General features: G+C 40.0%; 1 protein-coding gene across 2 annotated transcripts in view; it reads left to right on the top strand.

Moving 5' to 3' along the window:
- dlc1 (DLC1 Rho GTPase activating protein) overlaps positions 1 to 13,221 on the top strand; it is a 447,394-nt gene that overhangs the window by 222,865 nt on the left and 211,308 nt on the right. For both annotated transcript variants that reach the window (XM_059989261.1, XM_059989260.1), the window contains exon 5: positions 12,732 to 12,765. In XM_059989261.1, the coding sequence (XP_059845244.1) occupies positions 12,732 to 12,765 (34 nt within the window). The remainder of the gene's footprint in view (positions 1 to 12,731; positions 12,766 to 13,221) is intronic.

Here is a 13,221-nt window from a genome sequence, read left to right as displayed (position 1 = left end):
TCACATGTTAGAAATCCAATTGCATAATCATTTTGTTTTCTTTCTGGAGTGAAGATTTTCCTTGACTCTAAATTCCCACCGCTTAAAAAGACAGTCTCACCTTCCCAACCATACCTTCATCATCAATTTGTACCAGACTCCACCAAACCATTACCCACCTCATCAGTCCTACAACCATCACCACGAGCCAAATCTGTGCTCTGATCCTCTAAAATTTCCACACAACTGGCCTGCGGCCACCAAACTCACAGCCCCAGCTTCTACCTCCAGAAAAGTTACCAGCCAGCTCTGACAATGTCAAATTTGCTGCATCTAGTCACTTGTGCTACTGGGAGGGGAACTATTCATCAGAGTAATACTGGCTAACTAATGAGCACGTAGCTCATGATCATGCAGGCTGAGCTCAGCTAAGGAGCTGAGGGACAAGGGGAAGAATAGAAGAAGAGAAGAGGATATAGGAAATAAAACGGAGAATACAACATGGGGACACAAGAGGTACTGCAGATGCTGGAAATCTGCAGCAATACACACCTTGTGCTGGAGGAGCTCAGCAGGTCCGACAGCATCTATGGATGGAAATAAATAGTCGACACTTCAGGGCGAGACCCTTCATCAGGACTGTCTCGGCACAAAGCACCAACTTTTTGTTGCCATCCTTAGATGCTGCCTGTCCTGCCAAGCTCCACCAGCACATTGTGTGTAATGCAACACGGGGAGCACCTTTCGTGCTAAGCATTAGAGAACAAATTATCACAATAAATTCTCAATCAACGCATTCCTAATTCCTAGTCCAGAACTGCATAGATTTTACTTTGTTTCTTTTGCTGACTGCTACACTGTCCATTTGACTTCCATAGCAGAATAAAAATCAACATCAAATAAACATTCCAAACCATTTTAATATGATCAACTATGACAATAACTATATCTACCTTAAATGATATGATTGACTCAGCTTTTGGCAATTACTTGAGTTAATTGCGACTACTGACTTTAGAACTACCGGAATTGGTCAAAAGATTTCCCAGCAATTACTGTTCAGGGTTATTAGGAATGGGCAATGAATATGCCAGTGCCAACATCACATATATCCCAAGTCTTTGGCAATGTTCTGGCACAATAAGAAACAGCTACAAAAGGATCAAATGGACAAATTCTATCGTCTTCTAAGGTGCTTCTCACTATCTCATTTTGTTCAGGAGAGAAACATGCTGAAGTGCAATGTGTAGATCTTATTACAATGAATGTAAATATAATGATTTCCTGGATGGAGGCTTGTTTGATCATAGGTTCGAATCTACGGTTCTGTAGGTCTGGAATCAGGTATGAATTGGACATTTCTAACTCTGGAGTTCAGCTCTCAAATTGACCATAACAGGATTGAGACAGTTCCATGGCATAGGTTTACCTTTGTGGCCAGTTAACAAGTTGTTGTTGTTTCTTTCCACTCCTTGTGGTGTATCAGGCGGCAGCCATGCTGTTTCTTTAGCATTTGTCTGCTTTTTACAAGGCCAAGTTGCTAGCTCGATGCTCAACCCAGCATGAATGGAAAGCAGGCAAACAGCCAGCAGAATTCAAACCCAAGACCGTACACCTCGAAGTCCAGTACAGATGCCAATACACCACCAGCCAGCTTAACAAGTAGACCAAATTATGTTTATCTCCAAAAGCCATTTTTCAGTAGTTACTGACAGATTAAAGAGATTTGCCTAGAAGTCTGAGTGGAAAATCCTGCAAAAAAGTCTCAACTTGTGAAGAGCTATATCTTATTGAAAGGTTTGGTTTGCAGAGCCAACATGAAGTTAAATTTTACAGTATGTAAACATCACCACTCTCTTTGATTTGAAAGAGTAGGAAAATTGTACCAAAATCAGGTTGAACATTCCCTTCCTATAACAGCAAGAGAAATTGAAGAATGATAGAAAATCAGTAACATGCATGCAGCACCTACGACAGCCAACAAAAATCATCTATCTTTTGCTGATATCGGTTCTGCCCAGGTTCAGGTGTAAACTATCCTTTTTGTGTAGTACATTCCCCAGAAGAGTGGATCAGAATTGATCCATAATTTTGAAACCCTGCCTTCTGCACCAATTCTTCAGCCACGCAAAGATCTGCCGTATCATTCTATTCTTACGCAATGGTGTGTGGCACAGGTAGCATTTCAGAGACTACTCCCATTGAGGTCCTGCTTTCAGCTTCCTGCCCAGTTACCTGTTCTCTCTTCAGAACCTCATCCCTTTACATTGCTATGTCATTGGTACCGATATATACAGGTACAACACCTAGCTGCTCATCCTCCCCGTTGAGAATGCTGTGGACCCAATCTGAATTGTCCCTGACCTTGGCATCTGGGAGGCAACATACCATCCTGTCCTCTTCCCGTTCTGGGCCACAGAGAAAAACTCAGTGCCAGAGAACTGATCATTGTGGCTTCCCTCTGGTAGGACATCTACCTAAAGAGTATACAAAGAGGTACACTTGTTGGTGAGGGGAACTGTCACAGGGATACTCTACAAAGTTCAAAATTCAAAGTAAGTTTACTATAAAAGAATGTGTATCACCATATACTACCCTGATTCATTTCCTTGCAGAACAAAAAATACAATAGAATCAATGAAAAAAAACGCAAAGACTGACAGCCTATGTGCAAAAGAAGACAAACTGCAAATACAAACAAATAAACAACCAACCAAACAAATAATATAGGTAGACAGCACTGACAACATTGATGGTAGGGTCCTTGAAAGTGAATCCATACATAGGTTGTGGAATCAGTTCAGTGTTGAAATGAGTGAAATTATCCATGCTGGTTCAGGACCATGATAGCTGGAGAGTAATAACTGTTCCTGAACCTGGTGTTGTAGGATCTAAAGCTCCTGCACCTCTTTCTCAATGGCAGCAGAGAGAAGAGAGCATGGCCTGAATGGTGGGAGTCTTTGCTGCTAGACTTTGCGTTCTTGTGGCAGTGCATCTTGCACATGAGCTCAATGATGAGAGGGCATTTCCTCTGAAGGACTGTGCTGTATCCACTAACTTGTAGGTTTTTCCATTCTTGGGCGTTGGTGTTTCCATACCAAGCTGTGATGCAACCAGTCAGGATACTCTTCCCAATGTTCCCTCTAATTTTTTTTTACATGGACCAACCATTGCTCTGGTCCATTTTATGGACCAACCATTGCTCTGCACAGGAAATTTGTACATGGCCTGAAAACTGCACAGCACTTTAAATGTCTTTTTGTAATATGCATACAATGAATATTTAAAATGAAAATTCAAAACTCGCATACATTTGATTTTATTTATTAATTGAAGGGTATAATGACATACAGAACAACAAAGAAAATCTTCCACATTTCGTAAACTCTTTCTCTTCTGTCTTTATTCCAGCTGTGTGACAACAAAGGCTGTGTGTGTAGAGTATTTTAGTTACTGCACGGCCAACCACCCACGCAGCTTACAGGGAAAAGTGCTCAAAGTTTGTTGAGTTTCAGATGACATGCCGAATCTGAGTAAACCTTAAGAAAGCAAAGGCACTCCTATGCCTTCTTTGAAATGGCACTTCAAGCCCTCTGTTGCTCGTCCCACAACAGATCCCCTGCCAAGGAGGTTAAAGCTACTGATCCTCTCCGTGGACCTTCAGTTTCTTCCTCTTGTTGTAAATAATCAGCTCTGGTCTTCCTGATGTTGAGTGACGGGTTGTTGTTGTGGAACCATACAGCCGGATTTTCGATTTCCTTCCTATACATCACCACCTTTGATTTAGTCGGCAACAGTGGTGTTGTCAGTCAAAGTGAGCATAAAAGGCACTGAACTCATCTGGGAGCAAAATCTTGCTGTTGCTTGGTTTTACAATGTAGGAGGTGATAGCATCAAGCCCTGTCACAGCTGTCAAGCATCCTTCTGCGATTCAAGTTTGGTCTGGAATTGCCACCTAGCATTTGGGTTGGCTTTCCGGAGGTCATATCTGGACCTCTTGTACTTACCTGGGTCGCTAGCCATGAATGCTGTTGATCTAGGCCTCAGCAGGTTCCAGATCTCTTGGTTCATCCAGGGCTTTGGTTAGAAAGACTCTGAATGATTTTGTGAGGACACATTCATGCATGAGTGTCTTTATAAATATGGATAGGCACTACCTGCCTATTTCCTTTTCCCCCTAACAATCACCCAGCCACCTGCTTCCTGCAACTTAGATATAACTGCCTAGCTACACCTTCTCTTTATCACTTCAGCATTCTCCCAAATGACTCACAGGCTATCCAGCTCCAACTCCAGTTCCCTAACACACTCTGTAAGTAGCTGAAGGTAGGTGTGCTTCTCACAGATACAGTATAGCAATTAGGGAGACTGGAGGTCCCCCAGATCTTCCACATTCTCACTACTCTAGCTAGACACTAATAAAGAAATAGAAACTTGAGAGAAACCTCAACCTCAACCTAGCCTCAGCCTCAGCCTCTTCTTGCCAAATCCTCAGTTACCCATTCTAACTCTATGGCTGCACCCACAATGTCCGCTCCACTTAAACCATACTACTTTTTATTTCCCCTGCCAATTGCTGAATAACCCAAGTGATCTTGGCCCCAGTCGCTTTTTAAATCTGGCACGACTCACTGCAAGTAACAGCTCCTTTAATCAAGTTCTTGAATAGAATAGAAATCGAGGCCTACAGGCCTGATGTAGGCAAATGGGATTAGCGACTTATGGTCTGAAAGAGCCATTTCTGTGTGGTTATGATTCTATGAACAGTCTTGAGGAGCTCCATCAAGCATTTCTTAGCAGACTCAAATCCCCTTAAATAAATACCATCTCAAAATTAATTCCGATCACAGTGGATGAATGGGAGTAGAATCTGACAGTAAATAGTAAAAGTGGCCTATCTCTCCTGCACCATTTTATACATCCGCAGGCACATGACATTGTCTGGTTACCACTCCTATTTCATATCAATATTGTTCAAACCATTGCATTGCCCACTACACAACTGCATTGTCTTCCTGGTGTGAAATATGGTGTTAAAAAAACTTCTAAAAACATCAAACACTACTTTAGTTATCACACAAATTATTTTTTCCTTTGTTTTCACCACATAGTAACTTTTGCATTTTAAACGAACTCGGGCATAGTTTTCGGAAGTGCCAAGTCTGTCTGTTTATGTCCTCAAACCTAGCATACTTCCTTCTATTATTACACTTACAGAGTTTACAAAGTTATTTTTGTCTCCAGTCTCTTATCAATAATGTCTGTTGAAATAGAATTATTGTATGTCCCAGCACATCATTTAAGTTTCTCAATAAGAAATTATCATATTCAGGAAGGATTTTCTCTGAAAAATATTCAAATAACAATGAAGTATTTTTGTATAGCACATTCTTCAAACAACACACTTTTAGGAGGAAAAGGCATTAATTTGCTAAGTAATAAATAATCACTAATTTTGACAATGAATATGTATTTATTTACATGGGCCCATGATTGTAATATCCATGATCAATAACTACATGCTTTTTGGCACCTAGGTTGGAGTACAGACAAGTCCCCAGTCAGTGCCATGCAAGCATTCAATCCAACGTTCAAATATAATTATTTATTTGACAGATGCTCCTTCCCTCAATGCTAATCAAATGATGTGTGGGTGCATAAGCATTTGAAAGTTAGGCAAGTTTGTTCTTATTTTAAAGTATTATTTAGCTTTCCTATTTACATCAATTAAATGCAATAATGAACATTAGGCCTTGAATTGGTTCATACATAACATATTATAATAAATTACCTCTAAAATTTGCAGAAGATCAGATGGAAGTTAAGAAAATTGTTTTCAGGTAAATTTAGCAATTGTTGTTTCCAGGCTAGAGGCTCCATGTCTAATTGTTTCTAAAGCAATGCTCAAAATGGTCAATGGAATTTGCTCCTTAGGCTTCAATGTGTTAGGCACAATGTGTGCATTGATCGGAGCAGTAACATTGTTCACCAGCCAGTTGTCGGCAACTCCCGCACATATGCCTAGGAGTGTGGTTGGGAGTTTGCTGTTTTGGATTGGGAATGTGATGATGTTTGGGAATAATAACCGCAGCATGAAAAGAGCCTAAAAATTTAAACATGGAAGGCCAGTCGGCTTTTTGTGTCTGCTTCATTATTCATTAAGTTCAAGGGCATTCCTTCCTGTCAGCACCACTTCCATATATTATTGCCCTTTGATCCATTAAGTCCACACCATCCTTCTTACATACCTACACTATTCTGATTAACCTGCATTACACCCCTTGTCTTCTATGCCCTTACTGCATTAGCTCTTGAGTGCCCCAATATCTTTAAAGAAAAGCTCAAAAAATACAGTTTCTTTACTTCCTCTTCCCTGTGGCCATAAGAACTCATGGACAGGATAAGCATTAATCTACAGAAATAAATTTCAAAATCCATTTGTTTAAAAGTCTTGGGCAATTATCTATATGGTCAAAGGGTCAGAATATGTTTTAGAACCCATGAACTTGTCACTAGGATCAACATTGTTACAGTTATATAGGACCCTGGTCAGACCCCACTTGGAGTACCGTGCTCAGTTCTGGTCACCTCACTACAGGAAGGATGTGAAAACTATAGAAAGGGTGCGGAGGAGATTTACAAGGACGTTGCCTGGATTGGGGAGCATGCCTTATGAGAATAGGTTGAGTGAACTTGGCCTTTTCTTCTTGGAGCAACAGAGGGTGAGAGGTGACTTGATTGAGGTGTATAAGATGATAAGAGGCATTGATCGTGTGGATAGTCAGAGGCTTTTTCCCCAGCGCTGAAATGGCTAACACGAGAGGGCACAGTTTTAAGGTGCTTGGAAGCAGGTGCAGCGGAGGTGTCAGGGGAAGTATTTCACACAGAGAGTGGTGAGTGCGTGGAATGGGCTGCCAATGATGGTGGTGGAGGCAGATACAATAGGGTCTTTTAAGAGACTCTTGGATAGGTACTTGGAGCTTTGAAAAATAGAGGGCTAGGGATAACCCTAGGGAATTTCTAAAGAAAATACATGTTCGGCACAGCATTGTGGGCCTAAGGGCCTGTATTACGCTCTAGGTTTTATATGCTTCTATTTTCCAAGTTCTTACAGCTTGACATACATTTTATGCTTTAAAAATGGGCAGTTAATATATTAACTTCCACCCCAAAATGCAGATTTATATTTCAAGCTTCAGAACTTTGTTACCAAAATCCTTATAAGGTTTACACTGAAGAATGAGCAATCAGAGGAAGTGGTTGAGGCAGATACTTTAGAGGACACTGGGACAGGTAGATGAATAGCAAAGGATTATGGGCCTGACATGACCATATGGAAGTAGCTGGAATGGGCATCTTAGTTGGCATGGACCCAATTGGGCTACTTCCATGCTGTATGACTTTAAGATTGTTCACCTATATACTTTACTTACCATTTATATTAAGCAGCATTGAAAACACTGAAAAGGCAAGTTCACTTCATTCAAACAGAAAAGTAGATGTCAGGGAATTAAAGAATTAAAGGTTGCCATATCTCAACACACATTCCAATGTAAACGATTCCCTTCCCCGTGGCTTTGTAATCTTGTGGTTTTAAATAAAACTTTGTGGCACTTTAGTTTTAATCTGTACCAACGTGCAATTATGCAGACTTGTTTGGATTTAGTGCAAGTTCTTAGAGTGGCTATTCATAAACATCAAATTATGTTCAATGAGATTCTGAGGGCAGGCTGAAGATGGACAGATTAAGAGTGAGACTATGTTCTTATCAGTGATGTGATCAGAGAGAACAGATTAATTCTTGCTCTCCCTCTCATTACTCAGAGTGTAACTTCTGATGGTTGTTCCTTTCATGCCGTTTATCCCAGAGCACAAAGGGTACCCCTAAATTTAGAGAAGCCTAAGGTACCTTAATTAATGATTAACAGTTGTTAACAAGTATTTTCTTTTGCCAACTTTATAAAATCGTGCCCTTCTTTTATCTGGTAAACAGAAAAGATTGTGTTGGTCATAGATTGTAAGGAGACAGCAGTCTGCTCATGTAACTTGGAGCCACAGTGTGTTAGTATCAAATGAGACAGACGGCTTCACTGATACGAAAGGGCAAACCATTGTCTCAGCTGCAGTCATCTTCTCTTCACAATGATTTTGTAGAAATGTTAAGGGGCATAAAATCTCCACAGTAAGTCACTTTTATATAATGCTCCTGCTACATTGCATGCTGGGTTAATCTCACTTAATTGACTCTTTCCTGAATACATCCTATTTGTGTTCACTTGGAGCATTTGAGCAAATTGGCTGGTCATTGTGTGCCAAATCTTTGTTACAAATTATTGGGTTTTTTATTTACTGAGGACCAGGTGACAAATTAGTTAGTTTAGAACACTCAAGGCATTATTTCCATATGCTTTTGGGTTTGTTTCTTTAGTTTTTCTGAAGGAAGACTGCAGCCTCAGAACCTGTCCCCTCCCCTTAATGGATGTTAAGACTGATTCTTTTGTTTTGCTGGTGTCAGGCATTCAGACCAAGTCTTTGGCGGGTTTAATTCATCAGGAACTTAAAGGGCAATGGTATCGGATGAAATTGCAACAAGGACAAGTTTCCTGGCTAACTGCCAAAACTTACTATCTGATTCCGAACTGGGGTGAAAAAAGTGATATCCGTCTTATTATTGAAAAGCAACTGCCCAAGTGAACCTCTGATTCACCAGTAAGCAATAAACTAAGAGAATTGGGTTTATTATTGTCACATCTGCTGCAGTCACTTGGAAAGATCTTGTGGCACTGAAGCTGAGAGATGATGTAGAGCTTGAGAAAATGGTGTTTATCAAATTGGACCAGGTAGGATGTGGTCTCTCTGAAGTCTCTTTGCAGATGGCATGCCACTTGAGGCCCATGTGGCCAGCCATGGTCATATGAAATCTGCATAATGAAGAGCCGCCAGTGCGGTTGCCACTGAGACACCTGTGGAACGAATATATCTGTAACTAAACACTGGAGAGTGCACTCCTGTTAATTAGAGTGCACTTGGGGTTTTGTGAAGTGTCTGAACAGCTACAGTCAGTTCTGAAAGCATCCAGACTGGTCTTCTGATGGCAGCAGGTTGTTTAAATAGCAAGAAATGTAAAAGTTAATGTGCACTCCTAAACCTGTTCTATTGTTCTATTGCAGTCTTATTGTGGAACTTCTACTCCAGTTTATATTGGTATGGACAGGAACACAAGGTGTCAGACAACTGACACTATTTGTTGCTAGGGAAAGAGCAAGTGGGCTCACATGCTGGGAAATGCCTGTCCAATATTTGCATCTGGCCCAACTTCACCTATAGATGACCTTCAGTTCAATCTAGGGTCGAAGTTGGATTACATACTGCCTAAAATAACAGACAATTCACGATTCAAGTCCTAGGCTCAGTTGTCTTCTCTCCCACCTCCACTGTGCAACATGGGAAGTCGGCCATCGATTCAAGTGAAAAACCAATGCCATGGGCAGTAGGTTATCCCTCTGCTGAAAGGATCCTTGGTCAAAACCAGTTTTGGGTCAAACTGGCAGGGATCAAATCGTGAGAACAAGATTCATGCTTTATAGTTAGAAAACCAAGAACTTACCTTTTGCTAATAGCTAAAATATAATTTAACATTAAATTCATAATAACATTAAATTTCTTGTTTTTAATATAGTCAAAGTAAAGAACACGATACTGGTAAAAACTGGTCTCAAATGAAAGTGGAAATTCAGTGTGAGTTAAAGGAACTGCTGATTTGTTATTATTTTTAAGCTGCAATTTCACCCAGACCTTTAAGTTAAATGCTTCATCCTTAGGGTGAATCCATGTTTCTTTTCCCCTTGAACGTCAGTAGAAATTTTCATGGTTGTGGACAATAGTATTTTAAGCTATAACATTAACTCCTACTTAAGAAAAGTGCAATGATAGACGTTTAAAAAGCTTTTCAAGTGGTTTTTTTGTTTCAATAATTCTATGTAAGAAAACTTTTATGTCATTGGTCTATATTCTTCACCGTTATTGTGAAGGAATTGCACTGAAAACATTAACTTCAAATTTGGAAGAAATCTAGGCAATATAAACATATATAGAATGTACTTTACTTCTTTTAAGCACCGTCCAATTTAAAAAGCAAGATTGCGCAGCTAAAGGGCTTTTTAGGTAGGCATTTAAAACTTTAGCAGCGTATAAGGACTCCCAGAGACAAAACTATTTTTTTTAAATTTAGCTCCATTCAGAATGGGAGCAGATTACTCTTAATTATCTGGGCCCTCTATATTTGCAATGCTCCAATCCGTAGACCTCTGAAATCCAAATTAAACACATGTGGAGCATGGACACCAGAGACCCGACGGGTCATTTTGCCTTCATGCTGGATCATGGTTGCCAGGAGAAATGCAGTGAGTTCAAAAGCGCAGGGCAGCATGTGACCAGCCATTGCCTTTGATGCCAGGGGCTTTGTTGTTTCTCTGTATTAGCTTATTCTGCTCGGTACCTGAAGGGATGTAAAAGATTTAGCCATCTTACTGATCTGCAGAGAGCTTGGCTGCAGAAAGCATTGTTTTCTAAGTCATAAGTTACTTTTTGATGAAAACGGATATTCATCATCTCCATAATTTAATATTTCAGAGAGAACTGATGGTTCCCCCCTCCTAAAAAGTATCAAAATGATTCCTAAATATCTTATCTAAAATTCCATTAGGACAAGGGCAAGGATCAGCTTTACTGTCTATACATTTATATATTAGGAATTTGTTGTAGTGCAACATTCAACACTTATAAAGAATTATATAAAAAATAATGTTAGAGGTTAAAGGACAAATATAGAATTAAAATGTTCATAAATACATAAATACCAGCATGTATTTGCAAGATAATCAGCATTATAAAAAGGGGTTTTAGCAATTTACCATGTAATAGTGATGAGAGTAATAGATAGAGGATGGTGGGGCGGGGGGTGATGGTAAGGACTAACTACAAGGGTTGATCTGATTACCATCCTGGGGGAATTCATTTTTAAGATGGTGTGATGTTTTAATAACCCTGTAGCGCTTTCCAGAATGTAGCCTCTGGATAAGACAGTTTTCTGGATGGGTGGTGCCCACAATGATCTTTCCTGCCTGCCTCTTTGTCCTGGACTCATATAAGTCCTGCAGTGACATATTGATCACTCATCATGTAAATTACCTTTTATCTGTTATGTTTTACTCCTGTGGTTTAATCCAAACAAAGAGATACAGATTAATATTCTATATTCTTAAGAGACACATATACTTTTATAGCATTACATCTGAGGCATCTTCTCCTGAACTAACAAGCCCAAAATTCTCCTGATTTTCTCTCAAGCCACCAGTATTGGTAGTGGTCATGTGGCAATTCCTGTGGTTGAGTTTTTCTCATTGTTTGGTGAACAAATCTAGTCCCCATTGTATCCAGGGCATCCCCAAGGAGCAATGCCTCAAAAAGCCGACATCCTTCATTAAGGACCCCAGTCACCCAGGACATGCCGCCTTCTCATTGCTTCCTGTTGTGAACTACATATACCTGTCTGGACACGCCCCCCCGCCCGCTGACTGACTGTGGCTCCTCCCACAGACGCCGGTATAAAGGCGATTGGGGCCTGAGCCCTGCCTCTCAGTCTCCAAGATGTAGCATGGTGGTCAATTGCTGCTTGTTCTTTCTTCCAGTCAATAAAAGCCGATATCTCGCCTCACGTCTCAGAGAGTTATTGATGGTGCATCACTTCCTCAGGAAGCAGGTACAGGAACCTGAAGGCACACATTCAATTATTCAGGAACAGCTACTTCCCCAAGAATTTTATGCTAGTCTAGTAACATCGAGCTGAAAATTTTAAAAAATGATCTATTTCCTTAGCTTGGGTAAGATTTCCAATGTCAACCACCCTCCTAACCTCTTTACTGTCAGAAGTCCAAAAACCTCTAAACTGTCTTCTCAGAGAGGCTCAAAAGTTTAGCAAATGGGATAAGTGTAGACAGGCATGGGTGCAGTAGGCCAAAGGACCAGTTTCTGTATTGTATGATTCTGACTTTAATGCCAGAAAGCAGCTTCACATCAACCTGCCACATGACTTGGGGATGATGGTGGTATTCATGCATCTCACCATTTAGTTAAATCACCAATATGTATGGGGTTCCCTTGAACACCACGTGAAGGAGTTAATGCTTCCTTTTAAATTTGCAGCACATCTAATCTGTTAAAATTGTGCAGTCTGAAATTAAATAATCTATAAATTGAACTCCTTTACCTATCTCTAGTATCACAGAAAATCCCATTCTTAGCATTATCGTCACGTAAATTTTCTTGTACATTGAAAGAAAACAATGACAAAAAAAAATCAACTTAAAATGTAGTCTGTGGTGCACTCCATCACATATAAAGTCCACTATTTACACTGGATCATGAATGCCCCTGTCCCTAAGGCAAAAAATCTAGGTGAATGAACACCCCAGCCAGTCCCAGGTGCAGTCATCCTCTCTCCAAAGGTGAGGTGAAGTGTCACTGAAACTTTACTCTACATAAGTAATAAACTTCAACAACAGAACTAGGCCAAATAGGGATTGTCTAATTGAGGTGCATCCAAATTATGTTTCATTCCATCTGTCTGCCTCCACAAGAGCATTGCAAATTCCATTCTAATAACCAACAGTCTGAGAATTGGCTTATTGTGCTAAATTATCTGCAGTAGTTTACAATGTTATTTATTACTTTATTTTAATATATTTTTGTAGGCAATGCCGATGATATCAGAAAAAGGAAAGGCTGGTGAGTAGATCTGTATCTTACTTTTGGAATTCATAATATTTCTTCAACACATTCTTTGGCCAGGACTTGTTTCTCAAATAGATGATAAATAGGAAAAGTAAAGTGTGTGTTTTTTTTGTTGAATGCTTGAAATTTAATTGCATTTTTCTTAACATTTCAACTTATTTCAAAATCCCATCCTGCGCACACATTCTGGAGCTTCCTTATTACTTCTGTGGGCGCAGGAAAATGATCTTCATTGGCCAGTAATGGTTATGTCTCAGTGTGAATAGAACTGGCTCACTCCACTGTGTGGGAAAATTTTTCATTAAATTCTGTAAAAGTGTCCAAATTAACATGTGCGGAGTGTTTTGACTTGGTCAAGGATTCCAAGCGTGGACTTCAAAGAATGTGGCTTGGGTTCTTTATTCTTTACATGCAAATCTTTGATGCTTAAAGACGTATTCTTGGGTGCAG

The sequence above is a fragment of the Hypanus sabinus genome, chromosome 14 (genome assembly GCF_030144855.1).
Source record: "Hypanus sabinus isolate sHypSab1 chromosome 14, sHypSab1.hap1, whole genome shotgun sequence".
In the NCBI taxonomy this organism is placed as follows: domain Eukaryota; kingdom Metazoa; phylum Chordata; class Chondrichthyes; order Myliobatiformes; family Dasyatidae; genus Hypanus; species Hypanus sabinus.
The sequence above is the reverse complement of the archived record's forward strand: the minus strand, read 5'-3'. Positions and strand labels throughout refer to the sequence as shown.